Consider the following 27,438-nt stretch of genomic DNA (forward strand, 5'->3'; position numbering starts at 1 on the left):
AAACAATGTTGAGAGGTTCTTTCCAAAGAATATGAGTATTTATGTTCTCAATTTAGTGACTCATACAGCCAGCAATTTGAGATTCATTTAACTCTATCCTCTTCAAACTTCTGAATTTGAATAACAACAATAAGTTGTTATTCAAGAGTTGTAACAATAAACACAAAGAATTTTTCCATGATTTTTTAAAATCTAGATTTTATCTAAAGGAAAACTATTTCCATAAATATTTGTGCTGTTTCTGTAAAGAATATTAAAAGGGCTATACAAAGCCAAGCAAACTTAAGGGATAACTTACTAAATAAAAAAGATGTGTTTTCTGAAACTAGCCCTGAAATTAAGTCTTTTTCAGTGTAATGGCAGACTCAGAAAAAGAAAAATGAGATCCAGCATGCATACCCAGTGCAAAATTAATGCAACCACTGCCCAACTTCTTCATATCTTCTCATCCTTTCAACATATTCCTGCCTCCCTCAGAATAAAGAAGTTTATCCTCAAAAAAAGCATACATTAAGAACAAATGAAACACAAGAGAAATACCACCCCAGTTGAGACAAACACAACCCATTTCCCCCTTTCTCAGAGTCATCACTGTCAGGGAACAGCAGCAGGTTCAAGATTTTATCTGCCTGGAATGGTGTCACATTTCCTCCTTAATATTAAAATGATGATCCTTTCAGCCCACTGTCTTAATAATCATGATTATTTCATTCAGGAGTGCTGCACAATTTAATACATCATTGAAGTGTTCCAAGTTGGTTTCACATTTATTTTCTTGGTTATTTAACACATTCAATGGTAGACAAAAAGATCTATTGTCCTAAAATTATCTTCTTTTCAGTCTTTTCAGCTTTTCACCTGCAATTGCTAAGTGCAGTCAAAATCCAAACTTCCATGGGAAAGTTTGCAAGATCAACCCTCCACACAGCAATTAACTCACTTGAGAGAGTTTTTTCTCTCAAGATATTAATTATTAATTAAGATATTAATTACTTATCTGTGGGGCATCAACAAATGCTATTTTTGACAGCACCTATTTCTGTAGGCCAGGTTTTTTAGGGTTCATACTCACATAAGAACCTCACTATCTACAGGGGAACACCAGGCTTGGGGTGCCCCCATCATAAGCACATGTCAGTAAAACGTGGTGGTGCTGCCATCCCTACGTCTCTCACCTCTCCCAACCACCTGCTCTGTGGATGCATCAGTTAGGGCCACACACAGGCAGAAGCAGTCAGTCACCCCCAAAATACAGGCTGTCCAAATAGTTCCTTGTGGTCTTCAGGTGATGGTCCAGACAAAACCTTCTGAGGGAACACTACTGTTACATCTAATGTAAAATCAGTAGGATTCCTGATACGGTACAGACAGTGTAATGGGCATACTCTTCTCCCAGTTATAAACCCAAAAATTTATTTGGGGAAAATGGTGAAATGTTTAAAATAAACTAATGAAAGCTGTACTTCTATTTAACAACTAAAATGTCTGAGAGATGACACCAGCACAGCAGCTGTTCTTGTTCTACAGAAACCACACAGGTCCAGATAATTCCTGCCAACTTTCCAAGTTTATATAAGCTTCAGTGGTATAAAAGCCAGTAAACCTTTTTGAATACAAGTTGTACCACACATTGATTACAACTGCAGTGTTAGGAGGACTATGGGGGTAATTAACTCCATACAGAAAGGGAAAAAATAAAAACAACAGTATAGGGCACCTGTCCAGTTACATTTCTGATTGTATACATAAAGATCTAACATGAAAGGCAAAAATTCTCTTTCTTTTATTGTCAAGAACATAAAACTTCTGCTTCTTGTCCAGTTTTGGAGGGAATTGTTGGATTTCCCTCCTGGCCATGCCCTCAAGTACTGCCCCTCAGCAGTGGTCTGTATAAGAGACACCTTACTTCAAACACCTTCTCAGATTTGAAATCCTCAAGCTACTCATAGCATGTGACTAGGAAATAAATAAATGTACAGGTACATATGCCCTTGTGTTTAGGTATTAACAGCCTTGTCCATTCACCAGCAAACCCCTTCAGCTGGATCCTGTGCTGTGCTGAGCACCTGCAAGTTAATCATTGCCCACATTTCAGTACCTGACAGCACGTCACTGCACGTACAACCCTGGCAGACACTGGGTGGGAGAACACATTTGGTTTGTTTGCACATTCTTTATGTGACATTTGGGGGTGGAGACCACCACAGTCACATGCTACAGAACCATTTATTTCAGTACAGCTACTTTGTAGCTCTTATGGTCAAAAGCAAAGCACAGGTGTGTGTTAATCACAGGTTACTGGAGCACATTCGCCAAGTCCTTTCTTTTCCAATTTTTTTACCTACTACAGTACAGTAATTCTGTAGTCTCCTAAAGACTTGGGCAAGACTGCAGCCATTTGTTAATTCCAGATTTCATATGAGCTGGACAACTGGAATCCACAACACAACCCTCACAAATTAAGAGGCACAGTTTGGTAAAAAACCAAAGGGACTTACACAGAGACTAGTTAAGTTACACAAAATAAATCAATGTGTGGTTTATAGAACCCCAGGCCTTTTAGTCTTCCACAAACATATCATTTCCCAGTTTCCCTACATATTACACAGGAAGAAAATGGCAACTCTTAACAAATTACTTCTCCAAATGCACCTCACACTTATACACTGAATATAAGGTGTCTGCAATAGAATACACACACATAAAGCACTCCAAAAGGATTCTAAACGCATTCATTACAAGATTTGTAGCAGTGGGCAGATGGTTCCCCAAAAAAAATTCAGAAAATACATTTCATCAAAAGAGATTGTTCAAAAACCTAAACCATTGAAAACATACAAATAAAACTCTAACACCAACAAAATTTAAGAGGTCAGGTTAATTTTCTTTAACACCTAAAGCAAAAGATTTAACATGAGGAAAAACTAGCTCCTGAGTTAATATGAAGACATTACACATAAACTCCCGAGCAGAAGCAGGTACTGCCCACTGCAATTCATGAGCAGCAAAACAAAACAGTTTTGTTTAGGGCCATGTGGCCTCACTGGCCACTTGCTGGAAGCAACTCCACATAATACACCTCCAAATCATGCGCACATACGACTCCCACAACTTGGACTGACGCCAGAACAACTGTCTACACAAAAGCAGTCCTGAGAAGAAGTGAGCTATTCAAAACAGAGCGGAGGTCTGGGAGAATGTGCAGGGAATGATACTGAATGTTACAGTGTCTGCACGGGTCACAAGGCCTTGTCACACTGAGAACTGATACGCACGACTCCGATGGGGAATTGAACAGGATTTCTGATCAAAACAATATGGTTTCTTGTTTGCTGAAACTGCTTAACAAATATTTACTGAAAACAGGCATCATGTCACACATAGAAGAATTTTAAATAGAAGAGCTAAATCCAGTTAAGGACAAGCCAAAGCTATTCCTGTGCATTCCCTTACTTCATTTGCCCCAGGGCAGCTCACTTTTTTTTTTTTTTTGCTACCTACATTCTGCAAACCCTTTTATTCTGCAGTAAATATTTTAACTCCATTTGTTTCCAAATCCTATGTCTTCTTCTATTCTGAACTTTCTGTTCAATTCTGTGCAGATACAACATCCATCTCCTAACTTGTTGCATTTCATAGACCTCTGTATATGCTGAAGAACTAAGTATGCAACCAAATTAACACTATGACAAGTGTTTCAGGATGAACAAATTTTCTCTGACCTTTCACCATGAAAATGCACTAAAGGATAACATTTAACTAGAAATTACATCAATGAGTGTAGACATACATGGAAAAGGTATACGTGAAGATTTATACATTCACAAGACGGAAGAACTACAAAGAAAAATAGAGATATTCATTACCAAAGTTGGAGTTCCTGCATTAATGTAAATGGTTCCCCAGTAAATCACGGATTTGTGCCAAGCCCAGCGCAGGATAAGCAGTAACACACTGACCCTGCAGCGGCCCCGACCCGGCACCGCGAGTTCACCTGCACCAACTACTCGACCCGGGGCGCTGCCGGTCCGTGCCTCGCTAATCAGCGCTGTCTCTCATTACAGCCCCTTCGCAGGCTGCCGTGCCGCGCTTCACAAGTGTAAGTCATTACGCTCCGGGTTTGTTTTTTTCCACTTTCCTTTCGGCTCGAACCTCCCCCCACGTCCTCCCCCAAGGAGGAGGGAAGGGCCGAGAGCGGCCCCGGGCCCCGCCAAGGCAAAAAGCACCGGGGGCAGCGCTGGTCCGTGATAACACCGCGGGGTTCAGAGGCGGCGGCAGCTCCCGGCACCGCGGCCCTTCCTCCTAAACCCGCACTCGTGTAAGGTCTGCCACTAAATAAACATTAAAAGTCCTTCAAAAATGCAAACAAATAAAGGCACATCGCCCGTTGAGCCCCGAGAGGGAGCGGGTCGAGTGCCCGGTGCCGTCTCACCGGGGCCCCTCAAAGGGCTGCGGGTCCCGAGTGGAGCCCGCGGGTCCCGCCTCCCCACACCGACCCCGGTGGGGCGAAACTCGGGCGGTGCGGTCCCCCTGTGCCTCCCCCTCCACGGGGCATCGCCGGAGCGGGGCGAGAGGAGATGGAGGAGGGCGCGTCCCGTTCCCCGTACCAGGAGCTGGCGGGAGTCCCTTCCCGAACCGCCCCCGCTCCGTGCGGGGTCCCGCAAGACGCGGCGGGTCCCCCAGGTCAGCTCCGCCACGGCTGCCCCCAGCTAATCCTGGAGCGGCTCCCGCTCCAGGTTCGCCGGGCAGCGCCCACCTGCCCAGCCCCGAGGGGCAGCACTCACCTTGCGCCCTCCTGCTCCTGCTCGGCCCCCGGCATGCGGCTCCCGGAGCTGCCGCCCCGGCCCGGCCCCGGCAGAGCCGCCGGCGAGGGCAAGAAAAGGCGGCGTAGGGTGGGCAGGACGCGGGGGTTCCAGGGCTCCCGGCGCTGTCAGGGCGGGCGGAGGGAGGGACGTGTGTGTGTGTGTGTGTGTGTGTGTGAGTGTGTGAGTGTTCGCCCGCCCCGCGCCGCCCGCCCCGCCCAGCTCCCCTCCCCTCCCCTCCCGCTCCGGCTCCTCATTCCCGGCTACTCTTCTGATGGGCGCCCTGTCCTTCCCCTTCGCTCCACTCTGGCTTCCCCCACATCCCTCGTGTCCCACCCGGAGAAGGTGGTGGAAGCCTCGTTGGTGTTCAGAACAGTTCTGAAGTCAGACCGACGGAAACATGGCCAAGTGCACCAGTTACACGCGAAGTACCTCAAACGAGATTAACAGCAAGCGACCAGGAGTGGGTCCCACTAGGTCAAAAACCTAGGGAAAGTAGTGGCAAATACTGGACAGGGAGGAACAGCATGTGTGTTTTGGACGAAAGAAATAGTATGGAAATAGACTCAAAAGTCCTACTGATCAGGGAAAAAAAATGGCAGTGTGAAGGTGGAAGCAAGTACATCATGAGCACTTTATATCAGGGACTATCTAGTATGCATTTGTACCGTGTCTAATAATCTTGTTTTCTGTGACCAAAGCCTATATGTACTAGATCAATGTAACAATAAATACTAACAATGACATAACTTTAAACATATGCAAAATCAAATGAAACGTAGGTGGTAGGTCTCTTGCATTAGTAGCAGGGTAAAGTAGTAGAGGGTAAAGTTTAGAAATACGAATCCTGCTCTGCTTTCCTGATCCACTGCCACTGTTATTCCCACTCCACCCTCAGTAGCTGAGCGTTGTCCAACTGTTCTGCAAAGAGATGGTGATTTCCTTCCTAACACCTAAACACACCTTGGCATGTTTGCAAAAGCTACAATAAAGAGCAGACAGTTTCCTTTCTGTTGATGACTCATGACCTTTATGGGTACATCCCCTGTATTAGACATTGCTAAAGACAAGTAGGTCTAATTCTATTCTCACTTTTAATTATTTTGAAATAAGTATGATGTAACTGACAGCAATGAAATCACTCCTGATTTTCATCAAAATTATAAAGGAGTCATTCTTGCAAACCAGGTTCCCATCAAGCAATGCACTTCCAGAGGAGTAGTACCAAGGAGTGCTAAGGGGCTGAAACAGGCCCCTGCAGAGTCTGCCCCAAGGTAACTCACACTTCAGAGGTCCCTGGGGGGTGTTGGAGAGGAAATAAAACACATTGTTTATTGTCTGCCCCAAACCCACCTCTTCCTTCTCTTGCAGTTCTTGCCATGCCACCCTCTGTTTCCCACCCAGCTCCATCAGTGGATGACTTGCTGCAGTGGTGCCACAGAATTCTGGGACATCAACCAGTGTCCTGCTGTTCTATCACAAAAGTTATTGCAAAATGGCAAAAGCTGCAGTAATAATGTCTCTAACCAAATCCCTTGACTGGCTGCTCAAAGAAGCACCATTATGGCTCAAGACATGAAATTCTCTCTTCTGTCTTCAGCTCCCACCAGCCCCATCTCTGTTCTGAAGTGGATCCATTTCCTATTTCTTATCTTGTTCCTTCCCATTTCTCACGTAACACGAAGACAAAAACACTTGCTTATGGCCTTTATATGACCTGTTGTGCACTTGTGAGGAAAAAAATTCTGACTTGTGACGCACCAAACAACTGCTCTGATGTGTGTCCCACTCCCATTATTAGTATCTGATTTCATAACCAGACCCACTGACATTGGCTGAATCACCTGAGAAATAAAGCATTACTAAAAAGGGTGTGGCCACAGCGTTCTGAAAAAGCTTAGAAAATGTTGCCAAAAAGAACTTTTAAATCATGACTATAGTTCCACAACTTGCACTATAGGTTATTTTTATCAAGTAGTAGCTACCTGCCCTGAAAATACTCCTGGTACTAGTTTTCTTGATGTAAAATCGTTCTGGGAACTTTGTTTTCTTTAAAGCACAGTTTAGTAATTATGGAAAAAATAAATAAAACAAGTCTGTTCCCCAAGTGTTTCATTCTCCCTTTTGCTATGGAAGGCACCTAATCTTTTGAAAAGTTTAATTCTCTGTAACTGGGCTAGAAATAAAAATTTCTCAGCCATGAAAAAGGTGACTTCCACTTTTAGTTTTGATCTGTATTTTTACTGTGCTGTCAAAACTAATGAAGTTTACAGTTGGTTTGCAGTTGTTGGGAATTGTCAAGATTCCAATAAAGGGCAGAGTGAAGCCTCCAAAGGTTTACTTATTCTGATATAGAAAAAAATGAAAAAACCCATTATAACAGTCTCCCAGGCCCTTTGTGTAATCTCAGGTTCCATGTGTATTAGTAAGAAATGCTGTGTTCCCTAGCAAAATTAGATTATGATTATAAATAGCTAAGTATTTCTGGTTGAGTAAAATCTCATCATAAACCTGGTTGGCATCTCAAAGAAGTCCAGTTCAGACACAGAGAAATAACTTACCAAATTCTCCTTTGAATTACTAACACTACTCACACGCTTAGAATCACAGAATTGTCGAGGTTGGAAATGACCTCTAAGAGGACATAGGAAAAATAATTACATAAAATCACATTAAGGCAGTTTTATTAAAAAATAAAATCAAATCAGATCCAGTCTGTCCAATACAGAAGTTTTAGAAAATTTTTTACACTTGCTTAGTTATAATAAACACCCCCCAAAACAGCTGTTTCCCTTCCAGCTGTAGGGCATGAGCAGCAGTTAGCAAGTCTGGTTGGCTGTGTGCTATGTGTAACTGCACTCAAAGTGTGCAGAACTAAACTACTGCACTTTTAAGCCATTTCTTCTTATACTATTAAGAAAAGTCCAAGGGATGAAACTGAACAAAAATATTTTATTTTTATATTTAACTTCTAAAATATAGTATAATAAAAAATTTATTTCTGCAAAGGTCAGCTGCATCTTATTTTCAACAGTTGATGTGTTCATCTGCAGGTACAAATCATGGCAACAACAATACTCATCATTCAAAATGCTGAACACACCACCATATCTTGAGCCTTCAGTTTTCCAATGTTTTTTCCACCCTCCCAGAAAATACATTATAAAACATCCAAAGAATATCCACACACTTCAGTCTAGCAGAAATTAAGGGGATCCCTTCACTACAAACATTCTGTTTAGAGTTTACTAATGCTTGAAAATACTAGTAAGCTAACCTTTAATATGTCTGTTAACATATTTGTCTTTTAAAAAGTAACTTTTGCAAGGATTTTTGCTGTTATTCTCATTACAGAAAAAATAAAGAATTCTTGCCAATTCAGTACTATGTCCTTCCAGTATCTCAATATATAAAATATTTTTCTAATTGTTTTAAGAACTGTGGCTTTGTAAAAAAACTATACTAAATCAGATTAAGTATTACTTCTCTCACTTTTGTACATTTTAAGTGTGGGCTGTCCTAATCTATATTTTCAATTAATTATTTCTTCTTAGTACATACAACATACCATTTCCACCTTAAGCTAAGAAGGAAATAAGGAATTTTTCTGGCCCCCCTTCTCTAACAGATTTGACTGTCATCTGCATAGACCTTTTATAATTAACAAATGAGATTTGCAGGATTGTACAGCAAATTCTGAAGAAATAAAAATAAAAACATCAATGACAAGTTATTCTTTGTGCAACTGCCTTCGCCCCTTTTCAAAACTCAGCTTTCTTAGAGCTCAAAACGAAAACTTAATTTCATTTCATAATACCAATTCTGCTACTGAATTTAATGGAACATGGAAATCTTCCCAATCTTTAGTTTAGCATAAAATAACCCTAGGTGAGCTGGGACTTCCCATGGCTGAAAGCAGCATTTCCTTCACCAGCTAACAAAGAAATTGCAGCTTTGGTGTTTCAATGCACAGCAGATCTTCAGCACACAAACTGTGGCACCTTTCTGCCTTGGCTTAGCAATCCAAACTCTCCCTCTACTAAAACAACAAGAATTGCACCAAATCAAGATCCTTCATAGCTGGATTTAGTGGAGGAGCATTTACCTCTAAATGGTTCTGCCTGGTTTGACCCAGGAATTTTTCAACTTCAAAGAACGGGAAAACACAGAGAATGTTGCCTTTCATACAGCCCAAGGCACAGCATTAAAAAAAATCATTGAAGGTGCAGATGGTTCACTATGTACGTAAAGCTACCTAAACTGACTTAGACATTGCAAGTTTTGAAGTTTTCCAGTTTGTGTTCTTTGACATTCAGAAAGCAGGAGGAGTAAGGAACGTGACATTAATGGACAAGGCCCTCCAGATCCAATACATACATCTCATTGATCACAGAATTCCATATTACAATTGCAAAGCACGTCCAAGTTCTGACATCAATGGTTATGTTCAAGTAATTGTTACAGCACTTTCTTACTCCACCTGTGACAACAATCTCAAGAGGCTTTCATTTGGAAATTCAAATGATTAAATATAAACTGATGCAAAAAAACCCCAACCAAACCAAACCAAAAACAACCCAGGAGCTTTAAAGCTACTCAGTTAGCCAAAATCATCACTTGTTTAGTAGTTCTAGCTCACGTTATTAAAATGGATAATACAATGTAACAGTTAGCAATGTCTAATTCTCTTCTATCAAAACTGAGAGAATATTTGAGGTATTGGAGTTCTCCCTTAGTTCTCCCTAAAGTAGCCTCCTGCTAATGGAATGTGAATATGGGTTAAATAACACAGAATCTGCCTCCATAAGCAAAATTAGCAAAAGCACATTGGTGAGGTGTCCTTTCCTATTTGCTGTTATCATGCTTGTTATAATAGTGCCTAGAACTGCAGTTACATAGGTGTATTTTACTTAGGAAAAGTTGCTCTGTGGAAACAAGAGGGACGTTTTGGATGAAGATACACCCACCTGGTCACTGCAGAAAACAGGACATGCATGCTCTGTGCCTGTAAATAAACAGGTCCATTGTAGTTTTTGCTATTTTCTTAATATAACACCAGTAACACTTCACTGTCTTAATCACTAAGTAATGATAAGTATTGTGAACTGCAAAGTAACTCACTGTTTACTGGTTGGCTCAAAACAAAGTATTTCTGCCTGTTAACTGCTTGTCTTGGCTTGTTTTATCCCAGGTGATTTTGTAGTATCATGTCCTTGAAGGATAAAACTAACCCCTCCACAAAGCATCCTCATCTCATGGCTGAACAAATCCAGAATGGTATCTTCCATATAAAATCTGCTCTTCAAAGTATTCTTTACATTAGCCTTTCCAAGAAGAAAATAGAAAACTTTGTTTCCATGGTATCACTCAGCATATGGAGGACCTATATTTTTGTCTGTTATAAAAATGATACTTCAGCCTCAGAATGGTGCTATTTGTGAGTCATCACAGCCAGACTGGGGAGGGGAGACAGGAACTTAATGCAGAATAGGAAGACATGCACTCATCTGAAATTAAATACTGAGACACATTAACATCTGGGAGAAAGAGGAGACTGAGGAAAGGAGCTCAAACGTTTCTAAAAGAAAATTTCTTCCTATGGAGAATTTCTTGATCTCACCTTTGGCATTTTATCTTACTTCTGCAAAAAATCTTGCTTTCATTCACTACAACACTCCTGCCACCAAGTACATCAGCACTTAAAACTAGAGGCTGGACTACAAAATTTACTAAGACTTAATGTTCCAAGCTATTTTATGTCCAGTTGCAAAATTATTTCTAGCAAAAAACAGTATGATTATGGCATCTGTAAACAGTGTAATATCATGACATTTAAATTATAACAGGAATAATTTTGAAATATATTCGCTTCTATTTTTCCATGCTGCATTTTTCAAATCATGAAAGACTTGTTATAAAAAGACCAACAGATTAAAGTTTACTGGCCACAAAAAACGGAATAACAGATCTTCTTCAGGGACTATTTGTTCCTTCAAGTAGGTTTAGTGCTGAGACAGTGTGGTAGTTAAATCACAAACAGAGCTGTTGATAAAGTGGCAATGCATAACAACGTTGTAATGGATTATAAAGGAGCAATTGCCTGCAGTTCATCAGTATGGATGTGGCAATGAAGTTCTGCCTTACATATTCCAGGCACTAAGAACTTTGTAGCAGTGATTACAGGAGGCTCTTCTTCCCCTACAAAAGGAAAAAAAAAAAAGTGAGATTCGTTAATTGAAACACTGATTTTGGACTTGGTCAACATTTTAGAAACAATGCAAAGAAAACTTATGCAAACCCTCTGGACCATCCTGCCATACATCCCAGAGGCTGAACTACCACACTCAGCAACACCTTATCTAAAGAAACAATACTAATTTTCTCCCCAGGCAGGATATCTTAGGGAAGGCCTTACTAGTGAATGGACCTGGTAAAGCCTTGTTTGTTGGTGCTTCCTCGAAATTAAACTGGTTTGAATTTCAGTTGAGGATGCCCAATATGATGATCTCTTAGAGAATCTTTTCTTTGCAGATCAGTAATCTGCACAGGAACTGCACTGAAAGATAGGAAGTATTACTAATTATGTGACGATGTAAATAGTATTAAAAATAATGTGACTTATGATTTTAATTTCAAAGATTAAATAAAACTGTCCTTTAAAGAAGAAAGATCTACTTTGAGATGCTCAATGACAGAGCTATTGATGTCTGTTCTGACCAAGCAATGGGTAAAAAATAGGTAGCCAGGAGAGAAATGGTAGTGTGAATTCAGAGTAATAACTTGGCCGTGTCCATCTCTTACAACAAAAGCTAAAAAATTCTATTTACTCCTCCCACTATCAGGCATATCAATACTAGGGCTATATATGTTTTGTGTGTCTGGGACAGTAAAGAGATTTAATGGGTTGCATTCTAATAGGCAGATGATGTTCAGTTCTAGATACTGTCTCCTTTGCATCCTGTACCCAATTAGGATCTGGTTTGGGAGAGGGGAGGTTTGAGGGAGAGTCAGTCAAGGGGGTGCTTTTGGATAGGGACAGTAAATGGGAAAAGGGCAGAAATTATTGTGGTTTATTAAGACATTTGAACATCAGTGTTAAGATCCAGTTCTCCCAGCCAGAGCTATAATGTTTAACCTCTACAGCTGAAGCATGTTAACAAGTAGGTATGTGACTGGAGAATTAATTACTGCAAAGACTGGCTCTTTCTTCCAGTGCCCCCTTGCAGCTGGGATACCCAGCTGACAGTTCAGTGATTGAATCAGGAGGGGAACACTGGGAAAGCATTCTTACAGAGAGGCCATACATTCTAAACCAGCATCCTACTGTCATCCAACACTAGAACCGTTAGAGATCACCATCCCACAAATGTCAGAGAAGGCTAAGTTAGAAAACAGTAGGAAATTTAAGAATACAGTATGAGTTTTGAAAACAAGGCTATTTGTGTTTTAAGTGATTAGATCAGTAAATCTGTGCATTTTTTTCCCTTGAAAATTTTTTCAGGTTTTAACTACTTTGTCCTACAGACTATCTTATAAATATACACACTACACCTGTAGATTGAGATCTACATTCTCTTCCTCCAAGATAATTCTGGCATCAAACATTAGTTATGAATTACCTTATTAATAATAAAAAATTAATTTAGCCAAGAGAAAAGTCTACTAAATTAGCTCATTGTCAAGACTCACTGCAGAAAGCAGAACAGTATCCCACCATCCAAATGCAATACTCACCTGTGTTAGCCACTTAAAGAAAATCTCAGCAAAGAGCACTTTTATCATATGAACACAATTGCTGGAACATTCCACACTGATGTAGTTGTGATGCCAGTTCAATATACAGTAGCTAAGTAAAGCCAGATCAGCTTTTATATAGCCTGAGGCAAAATTTACACCTTCTAACTGGAGGCTTCTAAGCTGGGTATCTATTTTGGAGAGTGTCTTCCAAGTATCTAAATTCCTCCACTGAAACCCATTTGTTCATTCCCCCAGCCCTGTATCTGATGAGAAGCCTGATGTCATTCTGAAACCTGAGTTAATCACAGTACAGATGATATCCCTCAAGGTTTTAGTATGTGCTGGAGCAAAATAGGGTGTCAGGTTTAGATTTATGGCTGTCTGTGAGAATGCTTTACCATATCACCCTCTTGATTAAACCACACAGCTGTCAGCTGGAATCCCAGCTGCCAAGGAGTCCTTGGAAGAAAGAATTCTCTCCAAGAATAGGTCAATTAATGAGAAATGACTTATTAATAGAAATTCAGTGAAATCTTACCTTGCTAAGACTCCCACACACACTGTAAGTTAAGAAAAAGATTCATGTTTCTAAAGTTACCAAAAGGTGTTTTACCATCTTTATACAATGCTTACCTTCCTCTGCAGCCTTCTATATGGCTCCTCACATATTATCTTACCTATTTTAAGATGGTAGAAATATGCTCACAGTAACTGAATATAATTTTTGAAACTGCTGTATCTTACCTAAACCTGACGATGAAGAAACACTTCCTGTAATGGAAGATGTTTCCATTTGGTCTGTCAATAGTCCTTCCATTAAAGGTAAAGATAATTCAGATGAAGGAACAGAGGAATCATAGATTCCAGAATCTCGAGGCATGTCTTTTGAAGCTTTAACAACGTGTAACAGTGGCTGAAGAACAGAGCTGCCACCACCTTGAATGTCCTGAGTTTCTATATCTTCTCCAAGGTTTAAGTGCTGAATTATACAGTGAGAGTCTGAATTCCCTGCTGAAATAATATTTACATCTGTTTTCAGGTAAAAATCGCCATCCATCACCTGTTTATTCACTAAGTCATTTAAAACCAAGCCTGAATCAAATTTTTCCATGACAGGCTCCGAGTAATGTAAAGAAGGTGGAGGGAAGGGAATAAATTGTTTCTCAAACCAATCTGGTTCCTGATCAATGAATTGATGCATGTTGCAAATAGCAACATAGAGGGACCTCCCAGATTTGCTCCTGAAATAATTCCTTTTGCTAATGTTAACGGGAAACACCTCTGAATCCTGTACACTAAGATCTCTGGAGTGTAAATGTGAATACAGCTGAGGCAGATTGTCCATGAGTTTGTATTTTGTGCTCAGATCCAGAATAGCAGGGATGTCTCCTTCACAGGAGTAATCAAAGTAGACTGCAATGAACTTGCACAGGTCAGCTGAATTCTGCTTTGCTTGACGAAGCTTCTCTGCAACAGTCAACACAGCAAACAGAAAGAGTTCTCCCTTTCCCGCATCTTTGGTTACCCCTCTGTGCTTCCAGTTCTTTTTTTCAACAAAGTATTTCATTCCTTTGGAACATACAATGATGATAAACTGGGACTCATTTATTTTTTTAACAAGCCACTCCTTCTGATCTTCTTTACAATTTTTTAGATCTTCCCACAAATCTAGAGCCACCTGGAAAAGAAAAAAAAAAGGCATTTTGGTTCATATTAATTTTTAGATTATTAGATATATTTGCTAATAAAACTTAAATGAGTTACACTGAGTCAGACTGTATTTATCTGACAATTGAGAATTACTGATAAGTTTAACTACAGCTTGTCCTTGATGCTGTTTTACAAGAAAAATAAATAATAATTAATATAACATTGACAGTGAACAAACTGGAATCAGTCAGATAAATAATGTCAGTAGCTCTTTACCAACATAAGCACAGCCTCACACTCATCCTAAACTTTGCTTGTGGGCTGAAAATTTCCCTGGGCTCAGGAAGTGGGAAAACCTTTATTTATTAAAAAAAAAAAAAGAAGAATGCTAGTTACTATATGTAACCATTTTGCTGCTCATTTATTACTTAAAGAAAAACATAGCTAATTATATCAGTGTTACATACAAATTTATGGAACCAACATGTAACTGCAAAGCCAAGTAGCTGAAAGTAAACCAAAACCTTAAAACATAAAAGCACTGTGGACTTGATACACAGCAATCTCTCTTGAGGAATAAAAAGAACATAGAAAATAGGGCTAGATCCACTAAATTACAATTTACTTATGTGATCAAATTAGATCTTATCAATCCATAATAAACAATTGTGCCTGCCTCAAACAACTTAAACCATTGTATATCTGGGTCCATAATGTGCTGAATGTAATGGAAACAACAGACAGGATTGTTTAGATTGAAAAAGACCATTAAGATCAAGTTCAAGAATTAACCCAGCACTGTGAAGTCTACCACTAAACCATGCCCCTAAGTGCCACATTCATTTATCACCTTTTGCATGTTAATGTAACCTGATGCCAAGAATTTTCACATCTAGATAGAAACATAATTAGTGCCTATAATATCAAGTCCTCCCACTTAGGAAGCAACAAAGCAGCAGCTTTATCTGATAAGTTCTGAAAATTTTATCCTAAGAGTGATTTTATTTTGTACTTTGACAGATTTTCTGACTGGATGATCATCGTGGGTTCCTTCCAACTGGACAATTCCATTCTATCCAAGGGGGAGAGAAGTCGTTTTACTGCTCTTGGGAGATACTCTGGGAAAGGTACAATGCAGGCAGTTTTGTGTACCTTTTTGTTTTTATTCTTCAAAATCTGGTCTGATCTGCTGCCTGTGAGAAAGGATTTTTATTATGGTCATGTTATTATTTTAAATGGCTATTAAATGCCACTGGTTTTGTCCTTTATGAGAAAACACTCCTATTCCATCTGAAAAATACTTGTGTAACTGTTCCACTATGCATTGAGTATCACTTTTTATATTAAACTCCACAGCTTTAATAACAACATGTATTATTTCTGTTTGTAGATGGCATCAATATTTTGTTATATACATTTTAAATTATGCCTGAGACCAGTTATTCCGTGCTTTGTCGTTACAGCAGTAACAGCTCACCTGAGCACTAGTCCAAAGAGGTGTTAAGCCAGCGTGGCAGGGCTAAAGTACATCTCTTAAAGGGGGATTCAAGCAAGTTATCTATAAAGCCCCTTACTTGAACTATTTTAAACTGATGAACCAATTGTGACCCCACTAAAAACGTGAGGCCTCTGTTGTGTTACTGTGTTTGGGCACCAGAGAGCAGACTTGCTGCAACGAAACCCAGCTCCAGCTCATCCCCTTTACAGCCCAGTGGGGGAGGAAAAAATGCAGCCAAAAGAGACTAACGATTGCCCTGCCTTTTTCCATTTGAAAAGTGAAAGACCGGCCACATAGTGATTATATTTCAGAAACTGGTATGAGATTCTAAGCCTAGTCAGTCAAAGTAACAATTTGAATCTCTCACAGCTTTCAATCAAAACCAAGAAAAAGTTATTGATTTTACAGCATTAATAGAAGTAAAAAAATAAAAATCAATTAAAACAAATATATAATGTCAACAATGTATCCTAATTACAGTTTTTGCTCTATAAGTGGGAGTTTTGACACATTCAACTACTTTTAAATTACAATCCAATACATATTTTAGGAAAACTTAAGTATATAAGGTAGACAGCAATACCTCTTTGTGGCTGCTGGCTATAAAGATGCAAGACTTACTAAACAGAAAAAGTACTTAATACAAAACAAGCTAAACACGGTTGAACGAAGGTCCTGGAATCCTAATTTCCTAATTGTCCACCATTCTGTTGCCTTTTTTTTTTTTTTTCTGTTACACTGTATATGATCTGTTCATTTCCCCAATTAAAGAAAATTTATACAGACAATATTTAGCAAAACAACAAAAGTTCTCTTTGTGAAAAGGAGAGATTGAAATACCTCATTTTCAAGCACATAGCTTTGGGAGTGCTGTTTCAATTAAGGAAAAGTTGTTTAGAGAAGCAATGCTGAATTTACCTCACAGCCACAAAAGTCCTGAAGAAAATAAGCAAAGCACTGGATGACATTAATGTGTTTCTGGCAATCTTTACTGGAATAGCAGATGAACACTTTTGGCCGGGGACGAAGTCTTTCCACATGGAGACCTGCAGCATATGCTGAAGATTCTGAGCTCTCCTCATCTAGATGGGAATATATATTTTCTAAATTGGAAGAGAGAAGAGAGTTCACACTATAAAGTTTTGTTTTGGCTTTTTAGAACTTTTGTAGGCTCTTTACTAATGCGTACAGTAAGGACTTTTTTTCTGAAGATTTGTCTTTCCATCCTGGGAAAGAAAAGTAGCACACAGTCTATTTATCCAGCTTATGAGTTGCTACATGTGGGACACACTTTCAAAGTGAAATGTGAAGTTATTTCTGTAGCACTCAGAAAACTCAAGAAAGATTTTACAAATACAATGAGGTTGTTTCACCTCTATCCAGCTTCAACAGTCTTCACATCTCTGTTCAAATATTATAAGCCATAAAGATGTATCATCAAGAGTTTCCTGTCTAACAAAGTCTCTTGTTTTTAAAAAAAAACTAAACCACGACACAAGCCAGGTAAGAAAATTAAACTCCAGGAACACAGATCCCTTCAGAATATCATCCAGGATCTCTCTAGTGTATACATACATACAATGTGTTTGGACATTAATTTGACATTAATTTGAATTAAGATATGATTAATTTAAATCAAAACAGCTATTAGTGTTTCTTTCCTTGCATAGATGCTTTTTGCTGGAGCATAAAAGTCTGGCCTTATGCCAGACTAATTCAATCTAGTTCTACAGCTGATTAAGCTAATTTGGAATAAAGCATGAGAATTTCAAAATACAAATATCCATCTAGGGATTTAATTTAGAACAATTCATCAGGAATAAGTATTCTGGAACAACTCTCTCTGTAGACAAATCCTCAGTGATTTGTCTGGGGTTTTTGTTGGAACTGTGCTAGCTGTGAGCAAAGGGATAGCTACAGAAGACCAGAAGGTAAAAGGATTTAACCTAGCTGGCATACAGCACTTGCACTGTATCTCAGTGCCAAAATTCAGGTGGATAACACAGATATGTGAGGTTTGGAGAAGTAATCTCTTTTTCCATATTCATGAAACCACATGATTCTCTAAATTCTATAATGCTGATGGATTTTTAACATCTCAATGTATCGAGTGCTGCTTGCCAGCTCCTGGATACAGAGGAGAGGGAAGTCAGCAAGGAGGGCTGGAATCCAAGTTAGAAAAACATCTGCAGGCAAGTCTTAGAAAGAGTAAATTTAGGAAGATGGCTTAGGATGAAATGTAAAGGCAACTTCCAGTAAAGTGAGTGAATCTGGAATAATAGATATATGTAATATTCCAGACAGCACTCTGAATTGTATTGGTATCACATGGTTTTACTTTTCTTCTGATTTAAAATAAATAAATATTAGACATTTCTGAGAGAAATAAGAGAATGAATTGGAATGTTTAAAACAAAATACCAGCAAGCACTGATTAAGAATTTGCTACAAGTTTCAACACACAAAAAAGCTGTGGGGAGAAAGGACAGAGAAAAAGAAAGGAAAGCTCTTCAGATAAAGGTATTTCTAGAATTAGCCTACCAATTAAGACTATTTTGGTTGCAAAAGTGTATCTTTAAATGAAACTCTGTACTGAATAACCCCTCCTACCTTGCTGTTTCTTGCGGCACATCACTGTGAAAAGGGTTGCAAATGCTGAAATGACAACTAAAGGGACTGTGATGGCAATGGCTCTGATCGGTCCAGCCCACGGGGAATGCACTTGGGAAAATAAAGCACAATTATTCGTATGCAAATCAGCTGTATTACAATTATCTAATCAAATCTTCGCACTGGGAATGCAAAACTGCTGCAGTACACTATTATCAGGTAATTCTCAAATATACAGTAGGATCAAACACCATGTTCTGCTCCAGTTTAAATAGGTTTTATGCTGGTTGCCCCCACCACAACAGCATTAGTGTGGCCAACCCAAGTACCAAGAGCTGCTCATCAACTCACACCTCCCCAGAACAACTTTACATCAGGTGTAGTTTTGATAAGACATGCAATGGTCATTTGGACCTGACAGGGTTTTGTTCCAGGGTGCTGAACCAGCCACTTGGAAAGAACAGTCTTCCTGCAGATATGACCTTAAGCAATGCCCACTAGGATTCAGTCCATTTTGCCCGTTGCTTCCATCTGTGGCTTTTTTGTGTCTGCAGCTACATCCTGAAATCCCTGTTTAGCTTCTCCAACACGGGTCTGATCCATTGGCATGCAGAGCATTCACCTGACAGGTTTTCCAGATGGCTTGGTTTGATTTCAGGGTTGAAGGACACAGCCAGGTGATGTGTTTGAGCTGTTCTCATAGTTCCTTTACATTATTTCCACACTATGATGCTGCATACAATATCAATTGTATGCAATTAAGGATATGATTCTTCATATCCACATATACAACATAAGCCACTTTCCCACAAAGATTTCCAATGATGTACTGATCTAAACTCCACTAAATACAAACGTGCAGAGATGCACACGTGAATGTACAAGTGTGCATGTCTACTCTGTTTTAATTAGGTCAAAAAATCCCAGCACAATTGCCTCAATAGTCTTGATTATGGCAAACAAAGAACAAATAGAGACAATTCTAACATAATTAAAACTGAATCTAAATTAATAAAGCTAAATATAATATCTTGTTTAAAAGACAACTCATACCTGGTTTTAGCGCATAGTGCATTGTTTTCCTTGTTGTATTGGTGTCATCAACCAGCTTGGAACAGCAAAGAGGAATTTTATTTATTTTCTGCAATATAACTCTATAAACTATATATACAACTATACAAATAACTATAAGAGCTTTCATGAGCAAGTGTGAAGAAACTTATTCAGCAAGTTAAAACTAAAGAGTAGCACAAACTGGTATAATAAAAACTGACCAAACCACAGAATTACAATTAAAAAAATATAAAAATCAAAGTCCAGGAATTATGCAGGTCCACACTTCAATTTAAGGCACAGATGAAACTGCTACACACTCAGGGAAGTGAAGTTATGGAAAGGTCAAGAACCATCTAAAAAATTTACTTGCCCAAGGTACTTCAGTAGGGATGACTGAAGTCCAATTTTATGAATGTGATTTGAATACTTTATTTTAGTTAATTTTTCCATTATCATTCTCATTTAGCTGTTGCACAAAAGACAATTTATAAATATTACCTCAATTATATAATCCCCTGGAGATACGTTTTGGAGAACACAACTTGTAGTGTCTGTGTTTTGCTCCTACATCAAAGAAAGAATACTTTGCAAGCCACTCACATACTTTTAAAACCTAACAAACAATACATTCACACTGATTTACAAATATGCAATGCCCTCTTGTATTAAGAGACCTTAAACCAGTAAAACTAAGTCTCTCCATTCAACTGTACAAACTCTGCCTGCGGGACTAAAATATGATTAATTATTAAAAAAACCCCACCCTTATACATGAACTCTACATTATGTCCTGAAGCTCCATAGCTTTCAGACATTCAGGATGAAAGGTTGGCCAGTGAGAACAAACTTGCCATTGGATAATAACCAAAGTTAAGGAAGACAACACAGCAGGTTGCAACTCCTATAACAAGACTCAGATACAGGGCTGCACAAACCACAGAGAGCCAAAATTCCACACACAGACTAAACAAAGAGCTACCCCATGATACCAGCTCTAGGTGGGTAAACTACTAAGTGGGCAAATCTGGTGCAAAGGTGAAATTAAAAAGTAGGAAATAATACATATAAAACCCAAAACAAAACAGTTTGAAGTACTAATTAGTTGTAGGGTTTTCAAGAGAGAGAACAGTGTCTCCCCATTTGCTTATATTATCCAGGTCTATATGCAGCCCTCAAGCCTGGTTTTGATTGATGAGTTCTATCACAGAACAATTATTATTTACATAAATAATACCAAATATTTTTAAAATTTTAAAACTGATACTATTTTATATTAACCTTGTAAGGTTTCTCTAAGAACTTCTCATGTTAATAGGTTTGGTGCTTTTAAGAGCTGGAAAAGTCGGCCACGTACCTGTTTGCAGGTCTTTTGCTTAAATGGCCCTTCATGCTTGAGTTTGTAGTGAAGAAAGTAATATCTAAACCCGAAGTTGTGAGGTGCATGATCAAAGGACACTTGCATGTTAAAACCCTGCTGGGTTACATTCACATTCCTTGGCTTCCAGTCTGTCAGAGGAGATATTCATGAATTGGAAAATGACTCTTCAGGTACAGTAACTTTTTGTAAGATGAGAATACAAGAAGTGTTACATTTTACTTACAAGGTTTGCAGACAAGGTTTTCTGGCTGTAGCAACAATTCACATGCTACAAATATACAGAAAAATTATTAATTATACAGTATCAATATGCTATGCTTTTTAAACAAAAAAACCATGGGCAAAACTAAGGAGTTCATCAGTTTGAATACCTCCACTTTTTCCCCAGACTCTAATATGCCTGGACTAAATATATTTTGCAAACTTAACTTCTTTGTTACAAATTCAAGTCCTTTCTCATCTTTATATGAAAAACACAGCTTCACTAATTTGAAAGTAGCATTCCTTAGTGAGACAAAAGGGATAACACCAGGCACAGCACATCAGGAAAGGAAGTTGAAAGTAGCCTTAAATACATGTATTCAGAATAAATATGTACACTGAGCACTATTACAAATGTTACTGTGGTCTGCATCAATAGACAGACTTGAAAATACTTAAGAAAATCTTATAGGGAAAAAACCCAAACCTAAGCAGGACAAATATCAACATTTCACCCCAAAGGGTAGTTGCAGTTTCTCATCAGACTATGAAAGCACTGAGGAGCTTATTCAAGTTTCTTCTCTATATCTCCAATGAAAATTGCTAAGTAATCTCAGGAAATTCAACTTGATCTGTTGCTATCTAATTTTAGATGTACTCACCTACATCTATCTTTAGAAATCTGCTGTAAACTGTGATCTCAAAACCAAAAACAACCTGTGCTTCTTCACAATGTCCAGAGAGGGGCAAACCACCCTCATGACTTAAATGTTCCTGAGAACCATGGGAGCAATCACGCTGTAGACAAACCTGAGATAATCCCAGGTCTACACGAGACTTTTCTTCTGGTTGTTGCCTAACACGTATTATACAGAACACATTCATCTATGGCATGCAAATTCTTTCCACTTAACACCCCAGATTTTCCTTCTAAGACCATGTCAGTCTGACATTAGCTCAGTTGGTTAGAGCATGATGCTAATAATACCAGGGCTGTGGGTCCGATCCCTGACCTCTCATTTAAGAGCTGGGTTTGATGATCCTCATGGGTCCCTTCCAACTCAGAATACATCCTGTGATTCACTCTTAACCCAGACTCATCTCACATCATCGTCCACTACACTCCTTTGATGGGAAAACCAAAAAGCCACGAGGAAGGGACCCCCACTGAAGTGATAATATGCAATACTGAATCACGTGCAATACTTACGTCTGGTTCGGAAGAAAAATGGGTGATAATTACTTTCATTTTTAATAGAAGGAAAAGGAACAATCTTTACAAAGTAATCTGTTTCAAATTTCAAATTTACAAAGGGCTGGGATTCCATTCCCTACAAAAAAGACAAGATTGCAACATATTTCAAAATCAACTATCATAACTGAAAGTGGGTTTTTTTTTTAAACAAGCCAAGAGTTTTGCAATCAAAAGCAGAAATTAATACACTAAGAATTCTTTATCTACCCCTCCATTCCACTTTGACATGAGGAATCTCAATACAGAGTTGGATGTGGGCACCTTTGCTACAAGGAAAAGGCTGAGAGAACTGGGACTATTCAGCCTGGAGAAGGGAAGGTTTTGGGGTGACCTAATTGCAGCCTTCCAGTACCTGAACGGAGCCAACAAGAGAGATGGAGAGATTATTTACAAGGGCCTGGAGTGACAGGACAAGGGGGAATGGCTTCAAACTGAAAGAGAGTAGGTTTAGATTGGATATTAGGAAAAATTCTTCACTGCAATGGTGATGAGGCCCTGGCACAGATTGCCCAGAGAAGTCATGGCTGCCCCATCCTTGGAAGTGCTGAAGGCCAGGCTGGGTGGGGCTCTGAGCAACCTGGGATAGTGGAAGGTTCCCTACCCACAGCAAGGGGGTTGGAATGAGATGAGCTTTAAGGTCCCTCCCAACCCAAACCATTCCATGATGATAAACACTTCTGAGACTACTCACACAACCAAATAGCAATGAAATTTTTCTTGAAACAAAGTACTTACTGTTCGCTTAAAACTGGGGCTGAGCTGCTTTGGATCTTTTAAAACCATCTGCTGGCATTGTCTTCCCTCTGATTTTAACTCCTCAAGTATTACTCGAAATCCTTTCAGGTATTCAATCCCTACAAACAGCAGGGCATTTAAAGAAGATCAATATTTCAGAATGCATAATGTGGTATTCTATGAAATTTGAGTATATTTCATTTGTCTTTAAAAATAAAACTTACCAGTCATATGAAGTGGTTGTATTTAATATCCATTGTTATATGTCACTTCTTCCTGCATATTCTGTCTTGCCTATCCAGAATTCAGTCTTTGGCAAAGGCTGCAATTACTACACACTTGTGCAATGCTTAGAGCAGAGGGGCCCACAGCTCAGTTGGGGCTTCCAAATTATCACTGCAATTTAACTTATCATTACCTTCTTCAGCCTCAGGAATACTTTATAGTAACTTCACATTTCCATTGTTAGTAAAGAAATACAACATTTTCCTGGCAAATTATGGAAATATTCCTTTATAACATTTTCCAATAATTTCTGAGACTACTAGATTAAAGTGATAGCGATTGTTACAACTTCTTTAGTTCTAGTACAGTATGGGATAATAGAAATCTTGACTTAGATGGAATGGAATTTATTCCAGTGTGTGTATACTTCCAGTTATTTGTAACTGATGCCAGAACTACACCCATTTTGTTCAAGTTACTCAAACACAACTCATCTCAGCAGTGTCTTTACAATGTTCTCATCACAGAATTACTTCATTACACAATTAAACTCAGCCACAGTGATGTGAGTGTCCCAGGATAATGCCAGTGTTACCCTGGGACAGTTTTGTGGCTCAGGTATCAAAGGCATTGCACTGCTCTTCAAGACTAACTATTCCATCTAATTACATCTTTTCAACAGCATTACATATGGCAGAACAAAGATTTATCAAAGACACAGACACAGCTTTTGTAAGCTAAATGCTACAGAAATCAAAAATGAATTAATTTCAGTTTATGCTATGCTTTCAAACCAAAAAATAAAATCCCCTTTCCCTCTACTACTTACCAATGGCATTTGCTGTCCAAAGTATCGTCACAGCAACCTGTTCCTGGCAGGCATACTGACTGATAGTGATGTTCTGCACGTCCCCAATCACGTGTCTGCCCACTGAGTTCAGGTAAGGTGTACAGTCTAAAAATATGGGGGAATAAACACTTTAAGAAAAACATTCTAGCTGACATAAATTTCCTAATATTTCTTCAATACTGAGCAAAGTGCAAGTGCACTGTTTTCTCTAAAAAGTAAGTACTGTGTAATGAATCTAGATGAAGTTTGTGTCTCAAAATACAGAAACCCACAAAACTTTATGAATCATTGAGCACAGCCACTTTCACCAGTTGCAAAGCTCTAGTTCACAGGATTCCCAAGGAAATCACCAGTTTTACACCTCCAGTATAGCCTGTACCACAACACATGTTGGGACTCCCAAAAGAGAGCAACTTTTTCTCGTAATTGTTCAAAAGAATACTGACATTATTTTGTGCATGTACAGTGCTCAGAGCAAGACAACGTTGGTCAATGATCAGGCACATATGAGAACAACAGACCACATAAAGCTTGAGAACTGGTGCTCAAGAAGTGCTTTTCAACCAAGATATTGCCTGATCCTGACCACAGAGAACCTGCAGCCTAAATCCATCTCCTCTCTGCCGTCCATTCAGTAGCCACACCCCTGTAGACCATTTTACTGCCACTGGATCCAGTCAGGACTGCTTTTATCTTGTTATCATCACACAATACAGTGTATTCCCTAAAGTTACAGCTCCACAAACACGTGATTGTAGAAAACTTCAGCCTTCATTAAGGAAACAAAACATACGAAAAACATTCTCGACTTTGTTGTTGAATTTGACCATGTCTTTATGCATTCAAAACAAGAAAACAAACAATCCCAAATTTTATTACTTTTAAAGCCTTACAATACTCAGGCTCGTATTTCGTGGCAGGAAGAGAAGTAGCAGCCAGAGAATTCAATAGTTCTGGAGCACAGTACACACGGAGGTGTGTGTGCACAACCGAACTTTCTGCTTCTGAACAAGTAAAGCCAACAAAATCCAGAAGAAGTTGACTATATACATTACTGACTGATGATTAATTCTAAAAAAACTGAGATAATCTATATGTTATGTTTTGTCTATGCAGAGCTTGCAGAAAAGAAACATGAAAAATCAAGTGCTGTGATACGCCAGTACAGGAAATTTGAATTCAATTCAGAGGTGTGATCTTAAAGGCAAGGAAAGAAAAATTATTAACTGTAAAGGAGACTTAGAAAATGGCTTTTTACTATGAATAACCACGGCAAGGGGTCTTTTATATAACTGTCCCAGACACAAGAATAGAACAGTTTGTACAACACTGCCTTTGACAAAAGCTGGGCAGTTGGTACTTCCACTGCTGTTTGTAGAACTCTGTTGCTATGAGTGAACTCAGTGACAGCATGAACTTCCTGTTAGGAGGAGAGAGGATCTCTTTCAATGGAAAGTTTGAAGTAACTGGGTTTTTCTATGTCTGGATCTAATTAATAGCAAGCCCAAGATTTTGGATCCTGGTTACTAGAATTTTATGGTCAAATGACAATTTGCCAAAATGGAATATAGTACAAATGTCTGAAGTTTAACTGCAAGTCACCGATCCATTTTTAAAGAACAACAGATTTAGGAAGAAAATAGCATGGAAAAATCACACTTTCCAGGAAACCACTTCTTTTACCTGAATACAAGTGACATACTAAAAAATACAAACATTTGTGTTTCACCTGAATAAATAATCTAACCAATCACTTTAAAAACGTAAACCACACTTTGTTAGAGTTGCAGTGTGGCAAAATAAAAGCCTTAAAAAAATCACAGCCAGCAAGCCAAATTCTCTTTTGTGCTGGCCTGGCTTATTCACAGTATGTATTTCCATATCGTGTTAGCTCTTTAGTCTTCATATCTGCAAACTCTTTTCCTAGTACTGCAGAACTCAAGTAACTTCTTTGTCCAGGAAGCATTCAGTGCCAGGAGAGTTTTGAGTTAATACTTCTCTTTGGTTAAACACAGTTTCTGGTGCCAGAATTAATGGAAAAAACATGACACATACTGGGAATTAAACAGACTCATTGTGTTAACTAAATGTGGGGATCTCTGTTCTGACTGGTATTATTTCCTGTTTTTCTTTACACAATTAAAAAAAAAAACCACCATACCTCTTTTGTAGTGACCACCTAACCCCTGTACAATCTGACATAGTTGCTCATTTTAAATACTAGGATCAAATTAGATTAAAAAATAATTCACAGTGAAGGATTGCAACTTCAGAAATGGACATAAAAACAGAGGAACAAAAGGATGATCAGAATGAAACAAATCCCTGTTAAGTTTCCTGATGTATCTTCTTAATGACGAAATTTCACCTGCACTCAGCATCTGAAGCAATTTCTTTGGGTAAGTAGAAAAAACAATCTGTGACTTGCACTGGCATTAAAACAAACATTACTGCTGTAAATTTAGACCCTGAATGTATATTGAGTTAATATTGATGATGGCCATTAACTGCCCAAATAAGGATAAATTCCTAAGGCAGTCAATAGTCCTACTTAGACAAAGACAACAAAGATGACAAAAACCTTTCAAAAAAACCTCAACAATAAGATACAGTCATTTAGCAGATGTTTGAAGAGGTCTGAAGTATTATTGCTGCAACCTGCTTATCATTGTTATTATGCCAGAGATTACTTTGTTCTTAGTTTAGCTGCAAAACAGAGCACATCTGCTACAGCTCTAGACCCATCTGTCTCCACTAAAAACACCCACAGCAGTTTTCCACTGGCCTGTTCCTTTAGGACTGTAGCTAAAGAAAAGTTCCAACAGCTTCGACTGGATGGAGAGACACCATTCAACATCCTTCAATATTCATATTCAATATTAACCCTTGCAAAGACACATTTTTATATTTTATATTACCTGTATGCAAATAAAATCGACACATTTTCTACCTCAAGACACACGTCATTCCATTTTCACCTAAAATTACATACCAGAGAAAAGACGTATAAAGCTCAAAATAATCCTTTCCTAAGAGTCTGTGTGTACTAAACCTTTCAGTGACTATATTCTTTCGCAGAATAATTTTCTATAATTTTCCAGTCAAATACTGAGCAGATGACATAGGCCAATCTGAAAGTGGAACTACTACAAATTCTTAGACAGCTTTATTATCAGTGAAACACAAGGAGAAGATCTATCAACCCGGCAGACACAGTTCTAGATGTTAAAGATATGTCAACACTGAAGAACTTATGCTATTCTTAGAGCCATTTCTAAAAGACATGTTGCTATATATTGACAACTGTGAAGGAGTCCTTGATTTTTGTGAATACAGTGCAGATTTTCAACTTACTGTCATATTTAAAGGTGATATTGAGTAGTCCGTTGTTCTTTGTCACTGATGACAGGCCCTGGAGAGAAACACCAAGAAATAATATGA

At 38.7% G+C, this 27,438-nt stretch overlaps 2 protein-coding genes across 7 annotated transcripts in view; both read right to left on the minus strand.

The window, feature by feature from the left end:
- ARHGEF3 (Rho guanine nucleotide exchange factor 3) overlaps positions 1 to 4,897 on the minus strand; it is a 113,447-nt gene extending 108,550 nt beyond the window's left edge. For both annotated transcript variants that reach the window (XR_003527209.1, XM_027640555.1), the window contains exon 1: positions 4,785 to 4,897. Coding sequence is in view for 1 of the 2 variants with exons in the window: in XM_027640555.1 (XP_027496356.1) it covers positions 4,785 to 4,819 (35 nt within the window). In the remaining variant the exon portion in view is untranslated. The remainder of the gene's footprint in view (positions 1 to 4,784) is intronic.
- A 2,572-nt stretch (positions 4,898 to 7,469) lies between these two features.
- Positions 7,470 to 27,438, minus strand: part of IL17RD (interleukin 17 receptor D) — a 60,679-nt gene continuing 40,710 nt past the window's right edge. For 3 of the 5 annotated variants that reach the window (XM_027640044.1, XM_027640045.1, XM_027640046.1), the window contains exons 2-13: positions 27,352 to 27,409; positions 23,977 to 24,102; positions 22,923 to 23,041; positions 22,143 to 22,263; positions 20,955 to 20,999; positions 20,708 to 20,859; positions 19,852 to 19,917; positions 19,351 to 19,405; positions 18,298 to 18,408; positions 16,606 to 16,790; positions 13,284 to 14,217; positions 10,578 to 11,000 (exon numbers count right to left, since the gene is read on the minus strand). In XM_027640044.1, the coding sequence (XP_027495845.1) occupies positions 10,885 to 11,000; positions 13,284 to 14,217; positions 16,606 to 16,790; positions 18,298 to 18,408; positions 19,351 to 19,405; positions 19,852 to 19,917; positions 20,708 to 20,859; positions 20,955 to 20,999; positions 22,143 to 22,263; positions 22,923 to 22,970 (1,833 nt within the window). In that variant the 5' untranslated portion in view covers positions 22,971 to 23,041; positions 23,977 to 24,102; positions 27,352 to 27,409 and the 3' untranslated portion in view covers positions 10,578 to 10,884. Of the gene's footprint in view, positions 11,001 to 13,283; positions 14,218 to 16,605; positions 16,791 to 18,297; positions 18,409 to 19,350; positions 19,406 to 19,851; positions 19,918 to 20,707; positions 20,860 to 20,954; positions 21,000 to 22,142; positions 22,264 to 22,922; positions 23,042 to 23,976; positions 24,103 to 27,351; positions 27,410 to 27,438 lie in introns of all 5 variants that reach the window. The other 2 variants (XM_027640043.1, XM_027640047.1) reach the window with 2 other exon arrangements.

Source organism: Corapipo altera, unplaced genomic scaffold, assembly GCF_003945725.1.
Source record: "Corapipo altera isolate COAL_440 unplaced genomic scaffold, ASM394572v1 55, whole genome shotgun sequence".
NCBI classification, from domain to species: Eukaryota; Metazoa; Chordata; class Aves; order Passeriformes; family Pipridae; genus Corapipo; species Corapipo altera.